This window comes from Salvelinus fontinalis, chromosome 40, assembly GCF_029448725.1.
Source record: "Salvelinus fontinalis isolate EN_2023a chromosome 40, ASM2944872v1, whole genome shotgun sequence".
Taxonomy (NCBI): Eukaryota; Metazoa; Chordata; class Actinopteri; order Salmoniformes; family Salmonidae; genus Salvelinus; species Salvelinus fontinalis.
In genome coordinates this window covers 8,534,424-8,548,129 of record NC_074704.1, presented here as the reverse complement: position 1 = coordinate 8,548,129, position 13,706 = coordinate 8,534,424, and the positions used below count along the sequence as shown (strand labels likewise).

Below are 13,706 nucleotides of genomic sequence, written 5' to 3'. Positions count from 1 at the left end.
CCCGTTGACACACAGCCCCAACCTACTGTCCCGTTGACACACAGCCCCAACCTACTGTCCCGTTGACACACAGCCCCAACCTACTGTCCCGTTGACACACAGCCCCAACCTACTGTCCCGTTGACACACAGCCCCAACCTACTGTCCCGTTGACACACAGCCCCAACCTACTGTCCCGTTGACACACAGCCCCAACCTACTGTCCCGTTGACACACAGCCCCAACCTACTGTCCCGTTGACACACAGCCCCAACCTACTGTCCTACTGACACACAGCCCCAACCTACTGTCCTGTTGACACACAGCCCCAACCTACTGTCCTGTTGACACACAGCCCCAACCTACTGTCCTGTTGACACACAGCCCCAACCTACTGTCCTGTTGACACACAGCCCCAACCTACTGTCCTGTTGACACACAGCCCCAACCTACTGTCCTGTTGACACACAGCCCCAACCTACTGTCCTGTTGACACACAGCCCCAACCTACTGACCTGTTGACACACAGCCCCAACCTACTGTTGATACACAGCCCCAACATACTGTCCTGTTGACACACAGCCCCAACCTACTGTCCTGTTGACACACAGCCCCAACCTACTGTCCTGTTGACACACAGCCCCAACCTACTGTCCTGTTGACACACAGCCCCAACCTACTGTCCTGTTGACACACAGCCCCAACCTACTGTCCTGTTGACACACAGCCCCAACCTACTGTCCTGTTGACACACAGCCCCAACCTACTGTCCTGTTGACACACAGCCCCAACCTACTGTCCTGTTGACACACAGCCCCAACCTACTGTCCTGTTGACACACAGCCCCAACCTACTGTCCTGTTGACACACAGCCCCAACCTACTGTCCTGTTGACACACAGCCCCAACCTACTGTCCTGTTGACACACAGCCCCAACCTACTGTCCTGTTGACACACAGCCCCAACCTACTGTCCTGTTGACACACAGCCCCAACCTACTGTCCTGTTGACACACAGCCCCAACCTACTGTCCTGTTGACACACAGCCCCAACCTACTGTCCTGTTGACACACAGCCCCAACCTACTGTCCTGTTGACACACAGCCCCAACCTACTGTCCTGTTGACACACAGCCCCAACCTACTGTCCTGTTGACACACAGCCCCAACCTACTGTCCTGTTGACACACAGCCCCAACCTACTGTCCTGTTGACACACAGCCCCAACCTACTGTCCTGTTGACACACAGCTCCAACCTACTGTCCTGTTGACACACAGCCCCAACCTACTGACCTGTTGACACACAGCCCCAACCTACTGTTGATACACAGCCCCAACCTACTGTCCTGTTGACACACAGCCCCAACCTACTGTCCTGTTGACACACAGCCCCAACCTACTGTCCTGTTGACACACAGCCCCAACCTACTGTCCTGTTGACACACAGCCCCAACCTACTGTCCTGTTGACACACAGCCCCAACCTACTGTCCTGTTGACACACAGCCCCAACCTACTGTCCTGTTGACACACAGCCCCAACCTACTGTCCTGTTGACACACAGCCCCAACCTACTGTCCTGTTGACACACAGCCCCAACCTACTGTCCTGTTGACACACAGCCCCACCCTACTGTTGACACACAGCCCCAACCTACTGTCCTGTTGACACACAGCCCCAACCTACTGTCCTGTTGACACACAGCCCCAACCTGTTGACACACAGCCCCAACCTACTGTCCTGTTGACACACAGCCCCAACCTAATGTCCTGTTGACACACAGCCCCAACCTACTGTCCTGTTGACACACAGCCCCAACCTACTGTCCTACTGACACACAGCCCCAACCTACTGTCCTGTTGACACACAGCCCCACCCTACTGTCCTGTTGACACACAGCCCCAACCTACTGTCCTGTTGATACACAGCCCCACCCTACTGTTGACACACAGCCCCAACCTACTGTCCTGTTGACACACAGCCCCACCCTACTGTTGACACACAGCCCCAACCTACTGTCCTGTTGACACACAGCCCCAACCTACTGTCCTGTTGACACACAGCCCCAACCTACTGTCCTGTTGACACACAGCCCCAACCTACTGTCCTGTTGACACACAGCCCCAACCTACTGTCCTGTTGACACACAGCCCCAACCTGTTGACACACAGCCCCAACCTATTGTCCGGTTAACACACAGCCCCAACCTACTGTCCTACTGACACACAGCCCCAACCTACTGTCCTGTTGACACACAGCCCCACCCTACTGTTGACACACAGCCCCAACCTATTGTCCTGTTAACACACAGCCCCAACCTACTGTCCTGTTGACACACAGCCCCAACCTACTGTCCTGTTGATACACAGCCCCAACCTACTGTCCTGTTGACACACAGCCCCAACCTACTGTCCTGTTGACACACAGCCCCAACCTACTGTCCTGTTGACACACAGCCCCAACCTACTGTCCTGTTGACACACAGCCCCAACCTGTTGACACACAGCCCCAACCTACTGTTGACACACAGCCCCAACCTATTGTCCTGTTAACACACAGCCCCAACCTACTGTCCTGTTGACACACAGCCCCAACCTGTTGACACACAGCCCCAACCTACTGTCCTGTTGACACACAGCCCCAACCTACTGTCCCGTTGACACACAGCCCCAACCTTTTTCGGGTTTGTACTTCAAACAGCTGAAAATACAACTTTCTTGGTTATGGAGAATATATTTCACAGTGGTTTAGATGGTACAATGACTCTATACACTAGCCTTGTTTTGTCACATAACCTGAAATTAGGCAACCGATTAGAATGTTTGCAACCAGGAAATGGAGGAGCGATTTCTGCTTGAATTAAACTTGAGAACTCTGGTTATCTGATCAGAGATGGTTACCACAGAGACACAACAGACCAATGGAGCTCGACCAGTTATATAAACTCAGCAAAAAAGAAACTTCCCTTTTTCAGGACTCTGTCTTTCAAAGATAATTCGTAAAAATCCAAATAACTTCACAGATCTTCATTGTTAAGGGTTTAAACACTGTTTCCCATGCTTGTTCAATGAACCATAAACAATTAATGAACATGCACCTGTAGAACGGTCATTAAGACATTAACAGCTTACAGACGGTAGGCAATTAAGGTCACAGTTAGGACACTAAAGAGGCCTTTCTACTGACTCAAAAACACCAAAATAAAGATGCCCAGGGTCCCTGCTCATCTGCGTGAACGTGCCTTAGGCATGCTGCAAGGAGGCATGAGGACTGCAGATGTGGCCAGGGTAATAAATGGCAATGTCCATACGGTGAGATGCCTAAGACAGCGCTACAGGGAGACAGGACGGACAGCTGATCGTCCTCGCAGTGGCAGACCACATGTAACAACACCTGCACAGGATCGGTACATCCGAACATCACACCTGCGGGACAGGTACAGGATGGCAACAACAACTGCCCGAGTTACACCAGGAACGCACAATCCCTCCATCAGTGCTCAGACTGTCCGCAATAGGCTGAGAGAGGATGGACTGAGGGCTTGTAGGCCTGTTGTAAGGCAGGTCCTCACCAGACATCACCGGCAACAACGTCGCCTATGGGCACAAACCCACCGTCGCTGGACCAGACAGGACAGGCAAAAAGTGCTCTTCACTGACGAGTCACGGTTTTGTCTCATCAGGGGTGATGGTCGGATTTGCGTTTATCATTGAAGGAATGAGCGTTACACTGAGGCTTGTACTCTGGAGCGGGATCCATTTGGAGTTGGAGGGTCCGTCATGGTCTGGGGCGGTGTGTCACAGCATCATCGGACTGAGCTTGTTGTCATTGCAGGCAATCTCAATGCTGTGCGTTACAGGGAAGACATCCTCCTCCCTTATGTGGTACCCTTCCTGCAGGCTCATCCTGACATAACCCTCCAGCATGACAATGCCACCAGCCATACTGCTCATTCTGTGCGTGATTTCCTGCAAGACGGGAATGTGCACCTTCTGCCATGGCCAGCGAAGAGCCCGGATCTCAATCCCATTGAGCACATCTGGGACCTGTTGGATCGGAGGGTGAGGGCTAGGGCCATTCCACACAGAAATGTCCGGGAACTTGCAGGTGCCTTGGTGGAAGAGTGGAGTAACATCTCACAGCAAGAACTGGCAAATCTGGTGCAGTCCATGAGGAGGAGATGCACTGCAGTACTTAATGCAGCTGGTGGCCACACCAGATACTGACTGTTACTTTTGATTTTGACCCCCCCTTTGTTCAGGGACACATTATTCCATTCCTGTTAGTCACATGTCTGTGGAACTTGTTCAGTTTATGTCTCAGTTGTTGAATCTTATGTTCATACAAATATTTACACGTTAAGTTTACTGAAAATAAACGCAGTTGACAGTGAGAGTTTATATGCTCCTCATTCAGATCAGGCTGCTTGGTTCTTCAACATGGAAACAGCCATCTATAGCACTAGAATATGAGAGGTGGAACTACTATAGATACCTGGACCGGGTCAGACCTATAGATACCTGGACCGGGTCAGACCTATAGATACCTGGACCCCTGGACCGGGTCAGACCATGATGGACTGGGTTTTGGAGACAGTGAGGTGGAACTACTATAGATACCTGGACCCCTGGACCGGGTCAGACCTATAGATACCTGGACCGGGTCAGACCATGATGGACTGGGTATTGGAGACAGAGAGGTGGAACTACTATAGATACCTGGACCGGGTCAGACCTATAGATTCCTGGACCGGGTCAGACCTATAGATACCTGGACCGGGTCAGACCTATAGATACCTGGACCGGGTCAGACCATGATCGACTGGGTATTGGAGACAGAGAGGTGGAACTACTATAGATACCTGGACCGGGTCAGACCTATAGATACCTGGACCGGGTCAGACCTATAGATACCTGGACCCCTGGACTGGGTCAGACCTATAGATACCTGGACCGGGTCAGACCTATAGATACCTGGACCGGGTCAGACCATGATCGACTGGGTATTGGAGACAGAAAGGTGGAACTACTATAGATACCTGGACCGGGTCAGACCTATAGATACCTGGACTCCCGGACCGGGTCAGACCTATAGATACCTGGACCGGGTCAGACCATGATGGACTGGGTATTGGAGACAGAGAGGTGGAACAACTATAGATACCTGGACCGGGTCAGACCTATAGATACCTGGACCGGGTCAGACCTATAGATACCTGGACCGGGTCAGACCTATAGATACCTGGACCGGGTCAGACCTATAGATACCTGGACCGGGTCAGACCATGATCCACTGGGTATTGGAGACAGTGAGGTGGAACTACTATAGATACCTGGACCGGGTCAGACCTATAGATACCTGGACCGGGTCAGACCTATAGATACCTGGACCCCCGGACCGGGTCAGACCTATAGATACCTGGACCTTGTCAGACCTATAGATACCTGGACCGGGTCAGACCTATAGATACCTGGACCGGGTCAGACCATGATGGACTGGGTATTGGAGACAGAGAGGTGGAACAACTATAGATACCTGGACCGGGTCAGACCTATAGATACCTGGACCGGGTCAGACCTATAGATACCTGGACCGGGTCAGACCTATAGATACCTGGACCGGGTCAGACCTATAGATACCTGGACTGGGTCAGACCATGATCGACTGGGTATTGGAGACAGTGAGGTGGAACTACTATAGATACCTGGACCCCTGGACCGGGTCAGACCTATAGATACCTGGACCGGGTCAGACCATGATGGACTGGGTATTGGAGACAGAGAGGTGGAACAACTATAGATACCTGGACCGGGTCAGACCTATAGATACCTGGACCGGGTCAGACCTATAGATACCTGGACCGGGTCAGACCTATAGATACCTGGACCGGGTCAGACCTATAGATACCTGGACCGGGTCAGACCATGATCCACTGGGTATTGGAGACAGTGAGGTGGAACTACTATAGATACCTGGACCGGGTCAGACCTATAGATACCTGGACCGGGTCAGACCTATAGATACCTGGACCGGGTCAGACCATGATGGACTGGGTATTGGAGACAGTGAGGTGGAACTACTATAGATATCTGGACCCCTGGACCGGGTCAGACCTATAGATACCTGGACCCCTGGACCGGGTCAGACCTATAGATACCTGGACCGGGTCAGACCTATAGATACCTGGACCCCTTGACTGGGTATTGGAGACAGTGAGGTGGAACTACTATAGATACCTGGACCCCTGGACCGGGTCAGACCTATAGATACCTGGACCCCTGGACCGGGTCAGACCTATAGATACCTGGACCGGGTCAGACCTATATAGATACCCGGACCGGGTCAGACCTATAGATACCTGGACCCCTGGACCGGGTCAGACCATGATCGACTGGGTATTGGAGACAGTGAGGTGGAACTACTATAGATACCTGGACCGGGTCAGACCATGATCGGCTGGGTATTGGAGACAGAGAGGTGGAACTATTATAGATACCTGGACCCCTGGACCGGGTCAGACCATGATCGACTGGGTTTTGGAGACAGTGAGGTGGAACTACTATAGATACCTGGACTGGGTCAGACCTATAGATACCTGGACCCCTGGACCGGGTCAGACCTATAGATACCTGGACCCCCGGACCGGGTCAGACCATGATGGACTGGGCATTGGAGACAGTGAGGTGGAACTACTATAGATACCTGGACCCCTGGACTGGGTCAGACCTATAGATACCTGGACCCCTGGACCGGGGCAGACCATGATCGACTGGGCATTGGAGACAGAGAGGTGGAACTACTATAGATACCTGGACTGGGTCAGACCATGATCGACTGGGTATTGGAGACAGTGAGGTGGAACTACTATAGATACCTGGACCGGGTCAGACCATGATGGACTGGGTATTGGAGACAGTGAGATGGAACTACTATAGATACCTGGACCCCTGGACCGGGTCAGACCTATAGATACCTGGACCGGGTCAGACCTATAGATACCTGGACCCCCGGACCGGGTCAGACCATGATGGACTGGGTATTGGAGACAGTGAGGTGGAACTACTATAGATACCTGGACCGGGTCAGACCATGATGGACTGGGTATTGGAGACAGTGAGATGGAACTACTATAGATACCTGGACCCCCGGACCGGGTCAGACCATGATCGACTGGGTATTGGAGACAGTGAGGTGGAACTACTATAGATACCTGGACCCCTGGACCGGGTCAGACCTATAGATACCTGGACCCCCGGACCGGGTCAGACCATAATGGACTGGGTATTGGAGACAGTGAGGTGGAACGTACCAAGTAAAGAAGATGCCCATCTGGCGGGTAGCGGAGAAGAAGCGGCTCTCCAGTAGAGGCATGTGACTGTAGTACTTGGCCAGGGTCTCGATGCCGGCGTCGTTGCGACTTGGGGTACGACAGGCCTGTGGGTACGGTGGGGAAAGAGGGTCAAAACACAACAAGACCGTGCTCTTATTCTGTATGTACAACAAGACAGGGATCCAGATGTGTGGTGGCTGATTCCATAGAGAAGAAACCCAGTTTCCCTCTGACGATGTAGAACGCTATGAGACCTATGGTGAAAGTACCTGTCTGAGGTCCATCAGGTCAGCGATCTCCTCCTCGAAGCTGGAGCCATCTTCACTGTAGTGCTCCAGGATGAAGTCCTGGAAAAACAACACCAGAACAGAGAGACCATCATCAACTCACGGTTATAAAGTCCTGTTGAAACAAAGTAGAGACATACTATAGAGCCACCGACCCATCAAAACACCATCCACTGTCCTATAGAGCCACCGACCCATCAAAACACCATCCACTGTCCTATAGAGCCACCGCCCCATCAAAACACCATCCACTGTCCTATAGAGCCACCGACCCATCACAACACCATCCACTGTCCTATAGAGCCACCGACCCATCAAAACACCATCCACTGTCCTATAGAGCCACCGACCCATCACAACGCCATCCACTGTCCTATAGAGCCACCGCCCCATCAAAACACCATCCACTGTCCTATAGAGCCAACGACCCATCAAAACACCATCCACTGTCCCATAGAGCCACCGACCCATCAAAACACCATCCACTGTCCTATAGAGCCACCGCCCCATCAAAACACCATCCACTGTCCTATAGAGCCACCGCCCCATCAAAACACCATCCACTGTCCCATAGAGCCACCGACCCATCACAACACCATCCACTGTCCTATAGAGCCACCGCCCCATCAAAACACCATCAACTGTCTCATAGAGCCACCGCCCCATCAAAACCCCATCCACTGTCCTATAGAGCCACCGCCCCATCAAAACACCATCCACTGTCCTATAGAGCCAACGCCCCATCAAAACACCATCCATTGTCCTATAGAGCCACCGACCCATCAAAACACCATCCACTGTCCTATAGAGCCACCGCCCCATCAGAACACCATCCACTGTCCCATAGAGCCACCGACCCATCACAACACCATCCACTGTCCTATAGAGCCACCGCCCCATCAACACCACCCACTGTCCTATAGAGCCACCGACCCATCAAAACACCATCAACTGTCCTATAGAGCCACCGCCCCATCGCAACACCATCCACTGTCCTATAGAGCCACCGCCCCATCAAAACACCATCCACTGTCCTATAGAGCCACCGACCCATCACAACACCATCCAATGTCCCATAGAGCCACCGCCCCATCAAAACACCATCCACTGTCCTATAGAGCCACCGCCCCATCAAAACACCATCCACTGTCCTATAGAGCCACCGACCCATCAAAACACCATCCACTGTCCTATAGAGCCACCGACCCATCAAAACACCATCCACTGTCCTATAGAGCCACCGACCCATCAAAACACCATCCACTGTCCCATAGAGCCACCGCCCCATCAAAACACCATCCACTGTCCCATAGAGCCACCGCCCCATCAAAACACCATCCACTGTCCTATAGAGCCACCGACCCATCAAAACACCATCCACTGTCCCATAGAGCCACCGACCCATCAAAACACCATCCACTGTCCTATAGAGCCACCGACCCATCAAAACACCATCCACTGTCCTATAGAGCCACCGACCCATCAAAACACCATCCACTGTCCCATAGAGCCACCGCCCCATCAAAACACCATCCACTGTCCTATAGAGCCACCGACCCATCAAAACACCATCCACTGTCCTATAGAGCCACTGACCCCATCAAAACACCATCCACTGTCCCATAGAGCCACCGACCCATCAAAACACCATCCACTGTCCCATAGAGCCACCGACCCATCAAAACACCATCCACTGTCCTATAGAGCCACCGACCCATCAAAACACCATCCACTGTCCCATAGAGCCACCGCCCCATCAAAACACCACCCACTGTCCTATAGAGCCACCGCCCCATCGCAACACCATCCACTGTCCTATAGAGCCACCGACCCATCAAAACACCATCCACTGTCCCATAGAGCCACCGACCCATCAAAACACCATCCACTGTCCCATAGAGCCACCGACCCATCAAAAAACCATCCACTGTCCCATAGAGCCACCGCCCCATCAAAACACCACCCACTGTCCTATAGAGCCACCGCCCCATCGCAACACCATCCACTGTCCTATAGAGCCACCGACCCATCAAAACACCATCAACTGTCCTATAGAGCCACCGCTCCATCGCAACACCATCCACTGTCCTATAGAGCCACCGACCCATCAAAACACCATCCACTGTCCTATAGAGCCACCGACCCATCACCACACCATCCACTGTCCCATAGAGCCACCGCCCCATCAAAACACCATCCACTGTCCTATAGAGCCACCGCCCCATCAAAACACCATCCACTGTCCTATAGAGCCACCGACCCATCACAACACCATCCACTGTCCCATAGAGCCACCGCCCCATCAAAACACCATCCACTGTCCTATAGAGCCACCGACCCATCAAAACACCATCCACTGTCCTATAGAGCCACCGCCCCATCAAAACACCATCCACTGTCCTATAGAGCCACCGACCCATCAAAACACCATCCACTGTCCTATAGAGCCACCGACCCATCAAAACACCATCCACTGTCCCATAGAGCCACCGACCCATCAAAACACCATCCACTGTCCCATAGAGCCACCGCCCCATCAAAACACCATCCACTGTCCCATAGAGCCACCGCCCCATCAAAACACCATCCACTGTCCTATAGAGCCACCGACCCATCAAAACACCATCCACTGTCCCATAGAGCCACCGACCCATCAAAACACCATCCACTGTCCTATAGAGCCACCGACCCATCAAAACACCATCCACTGTCCTATAGAGCCACCGACCCATCAAAACACCATCCACTGTCCCATAGAGCCACCGCCCCATCAAAACACCATCCACTGTCCTATAGAGCCACCGACCCATCAAAACACCATCCACTGTCCTATAGAGCCACTGACCCCATCAAAACACCATCCACTGTCCCATAGAGCCACCGACCCATCAAAACACCATCCACTGTCCTATAGAGCCACCGACCCATCAAAACACCATCCACTGTCCCATAGAGCCACCGCCCCATCAAAACACCATCCACTGTCCTATAGAGCCACCGACCCATCAAAACACCATCCACTGTCCCATAGAGCCACCGCCCCATCAAAACACCACCCACTGTCCTATAGAGCCACCGCCCCATCGCAACACCATCCACTGTCCTATAGAGCCACCGACCCATCAAAACACCATCCACTGTCCCATAGAGCCACCGACCCATCAAAACACCATCCACTGTCCCATAGAGCCACCGACCCATCAAAAAACCATCCACTGTCCCATAGAGCCACCGCCCCATCAAAACACCACCCACTGTCCTATAGAGCCACCGCCCCATCGCAACACCATCCACTGTCCTATAGAGCCACCGCCCCATCAAAACACCATCAACTGTCCTATAGAGCCACCGCCCCATCGCAACACCATCCACTGTCCTATAGAGCCACCGACCCATCAAAACACCATCCACTGTCCTATAGAGCCACCGACCCATCACCACACCATCCACTGTCCCATAGAGCCACCGCCCCATCAAAACACCATCCACTGTCCTATAGAGCCACCGCCCCATCAAAACACCATCCACTGTCCTATAGAGCCACCGACCCATCACAACACCATCCACTGTCCCATAGAGCCACCGCCCCATCAAAACACCATCCACTGTCCTATAGAGCCACCGACCCATCAAAACACCATCCACTGTCCTATAGAGCCACCGCCCCATCAAAACACCATCCACTGTCCTATAGAGCCACCGCCCCATCAAAACACCATCCACTGTCCTATAGAGCCACCGACCCATCAAAACACCATCCACTGTCCTATAGAGCCACCGACCCATCAAAACACCATCAACTGTCCTATAGAGCCACCGACCCATCAAAACACCATCCATTGTCCCATAGAGCCACCGACCCATCAAAACACCATCCACTGTCCAAGAGCCACCGACCCATCAAAACACCATCCACTGTCCTATAGAGCCACCGACCCATCAAAACACCATCCACTGTCCTATAGAGCCACCGACCCATCAAAACCCCATCCACTGTCCTATAGAGCCACCGACCCATCAAAACACCATCCACTGTCCTATAGAGCCACCGCCCCATCAAAACACCATCCACTGTCCTATAGAGTCACCGCCCCATCAAAACACCATCCACTGTCCTATAGAGCCACCGACCCATCAAAACACCATCCACTGTCCTATAGAGTCACCGCCCCATCAAAACACCATCCACTGGCCTGTTATTGAATCCTGTTATAGAACCCTATTATAGACCGAACCAAACCTGACCCCTCCCCAGACCCTCCCCAATTCCCTAGTGCACTACCAAGGACCACAAGGGAGGACCACAAGGGAGGCCCACAAGGGAGGCCCACAAGGGAGGCCCACAAGGGAGGCCCACAAGGGAGACCCACAAGGGAGACCCACAAGGGAGGCCCACAAGGGAGGCCCACAAAGGAGGACCACAAGGGAGGCCCACAAGGGAGGCCCACAAGGGAGGCCCACAAGGGAGGCCCACAAGGCTCTGGTCAATAGAAGTGGTCTGTCTGGGGAATAGGGTCCCATTTGGGACGTAGTCTAAGTCTATGATCTAGATGATCTGGTCTTTATCTGCACCTCACAGCGGTATAAAGGTGACATCATGGTATTCCCCACCACCGGTAGGCTTACTGGGCCGTTGTCATTTCCTGGTTGACAGAGCCGTGACCTAGTTGACAATAATAAAGCGGTTTGCTGAGGGTCAAAACATCACGGGGTTAAACTTTAATCTATTGAACCTGATGAAACGCTGAATAAATGGTTTTGTCCAGGGGCCAACAGTAGCGCATAAAATAGAGAATAGGTTGCCATTTGGGACACACCCTATATCTACATATCCAGTACATACTAGTGAACAAATAGAGAATAGAGATCGCTGTCAAAGGAATTGATATCAATGAATTGTGAAACAGCTGCTGTACCTTAGCTGTATGCCCTGACTGTACGTCGGTCTGGAATAGAGAACCTGACTGTACGTCGGTCTGGACGAGAGAACCTGACTGTACGTCGGTCTGGACGAGAGAACCTGACTGTACGTCGGTCTGGACGAGAGAACCTGACTGTACGTCGGTCTGGACGAGAGAACCTGACTGTACGTCGGTCTGGACGAGAGAACCTGACTGTACGTCGGTCTGGACGAGAGAACCTGACTGTACGTCGGCCTGGACGAGAGAACCTGACTGTACGTCGGCCTGGAATAGAGAACCTGACTGTACGTCGGTCTGGACGAGAGAACCTGACTGTACGTCGGTCTGGACGAGAGAACCTGACTGTACGTCGGTCTGGACGAGAGAACCTGACTGTACGTCGGTCTGGACGAGAGAACCTGACTGTACGTCGGTCTGGATGAGAGAACCTGACTGTACGTCGGTCTGGATGAGAGAACCTGACTGTACGTCGGTCTGGACGAGAGAACCTGACTGTACGTCGGTCTGGATGAGAGAACCTGACTGTACGTCGGTCTGGATGAGAGAACCTGACTGTACGTCGGTCTGGATGAGAGAACCTGACTGTACGTCGGTCTGGACGAGAGAACCTGACTGTACGTCGGCCTGGACGAGAGAACCCGACTGTACGTGGGCCTGGAATAGAGAACCCGACTGTACGTCGGTCTGGACGAGAGAACCTGACTGTACGTCGGTCTGGATGAGAGAACCTGACTGTACGTCGGTCTGGATGAGAGAACCTGACTGTACGTCGGCCTGGACGAGAGAACCTGACTGTACGTGGGCCTGGAATAGAGAACCCGACTGTACGTCGGTCTGGACGAGAGAACCTGACTGTACGTCGGCCTGGACGAGAGAACCTGACTGTACGTCGGTCTGGATGAGAGAACCTGACTGTACGTCGGTCTGGATGAGAGAACCTGACTGTACGTCGGTCTGGATGAGAGAACCTGACTGTACGTCGGTCTGGACGAGAGAACCTGACTGTACGTCGGTCTGGACGAGAGAACCTGACTGTACGTCGGTCTGGATGAGAGAACCTGACTGTACGTCGGTCTGGACGAGAGAACCTGACTGTACGTCGGCCTGGACGAGAGAACCTGACTGTACGTCGGTCTGGAATAGAGAACCTGACTGTACGTGGGTCTGGACGAGAGAACCTGACTGTACG

General features: G+C 52.9%; 1 protein-coding gene across 2 annotated transcripts in view; it reads right to left on the bottom strand.

Annotated features, from left to right (window-relative positions):
* The window catches only part of rhpn2 (rhophilin, Rho GTPase binding protein 2), a 136,059-nt gene that overhangs the window by 35,669 nt on the left and 86,684 nt on the right, over nt 1-13,706 (bottom strand). For both annotated transcript variants that reach the window (XM_055907435.1, XM_055907436.1), the window contains exons 5-6: nt 7,578-7,655; nt 7,288-7,412 (exon numbers count right to left, since the gene is read on the bottom strand). In XM_055907435.1, the coding sequence (XP_055763410.1) occupies nt 7,288-7,412; nt 7,578-7,655 (203 nt within the window). The remainder of the gene's footprint in view (nt 1-7,287; nt 7,413-7,577; nt 7,656-13,706) is intronic.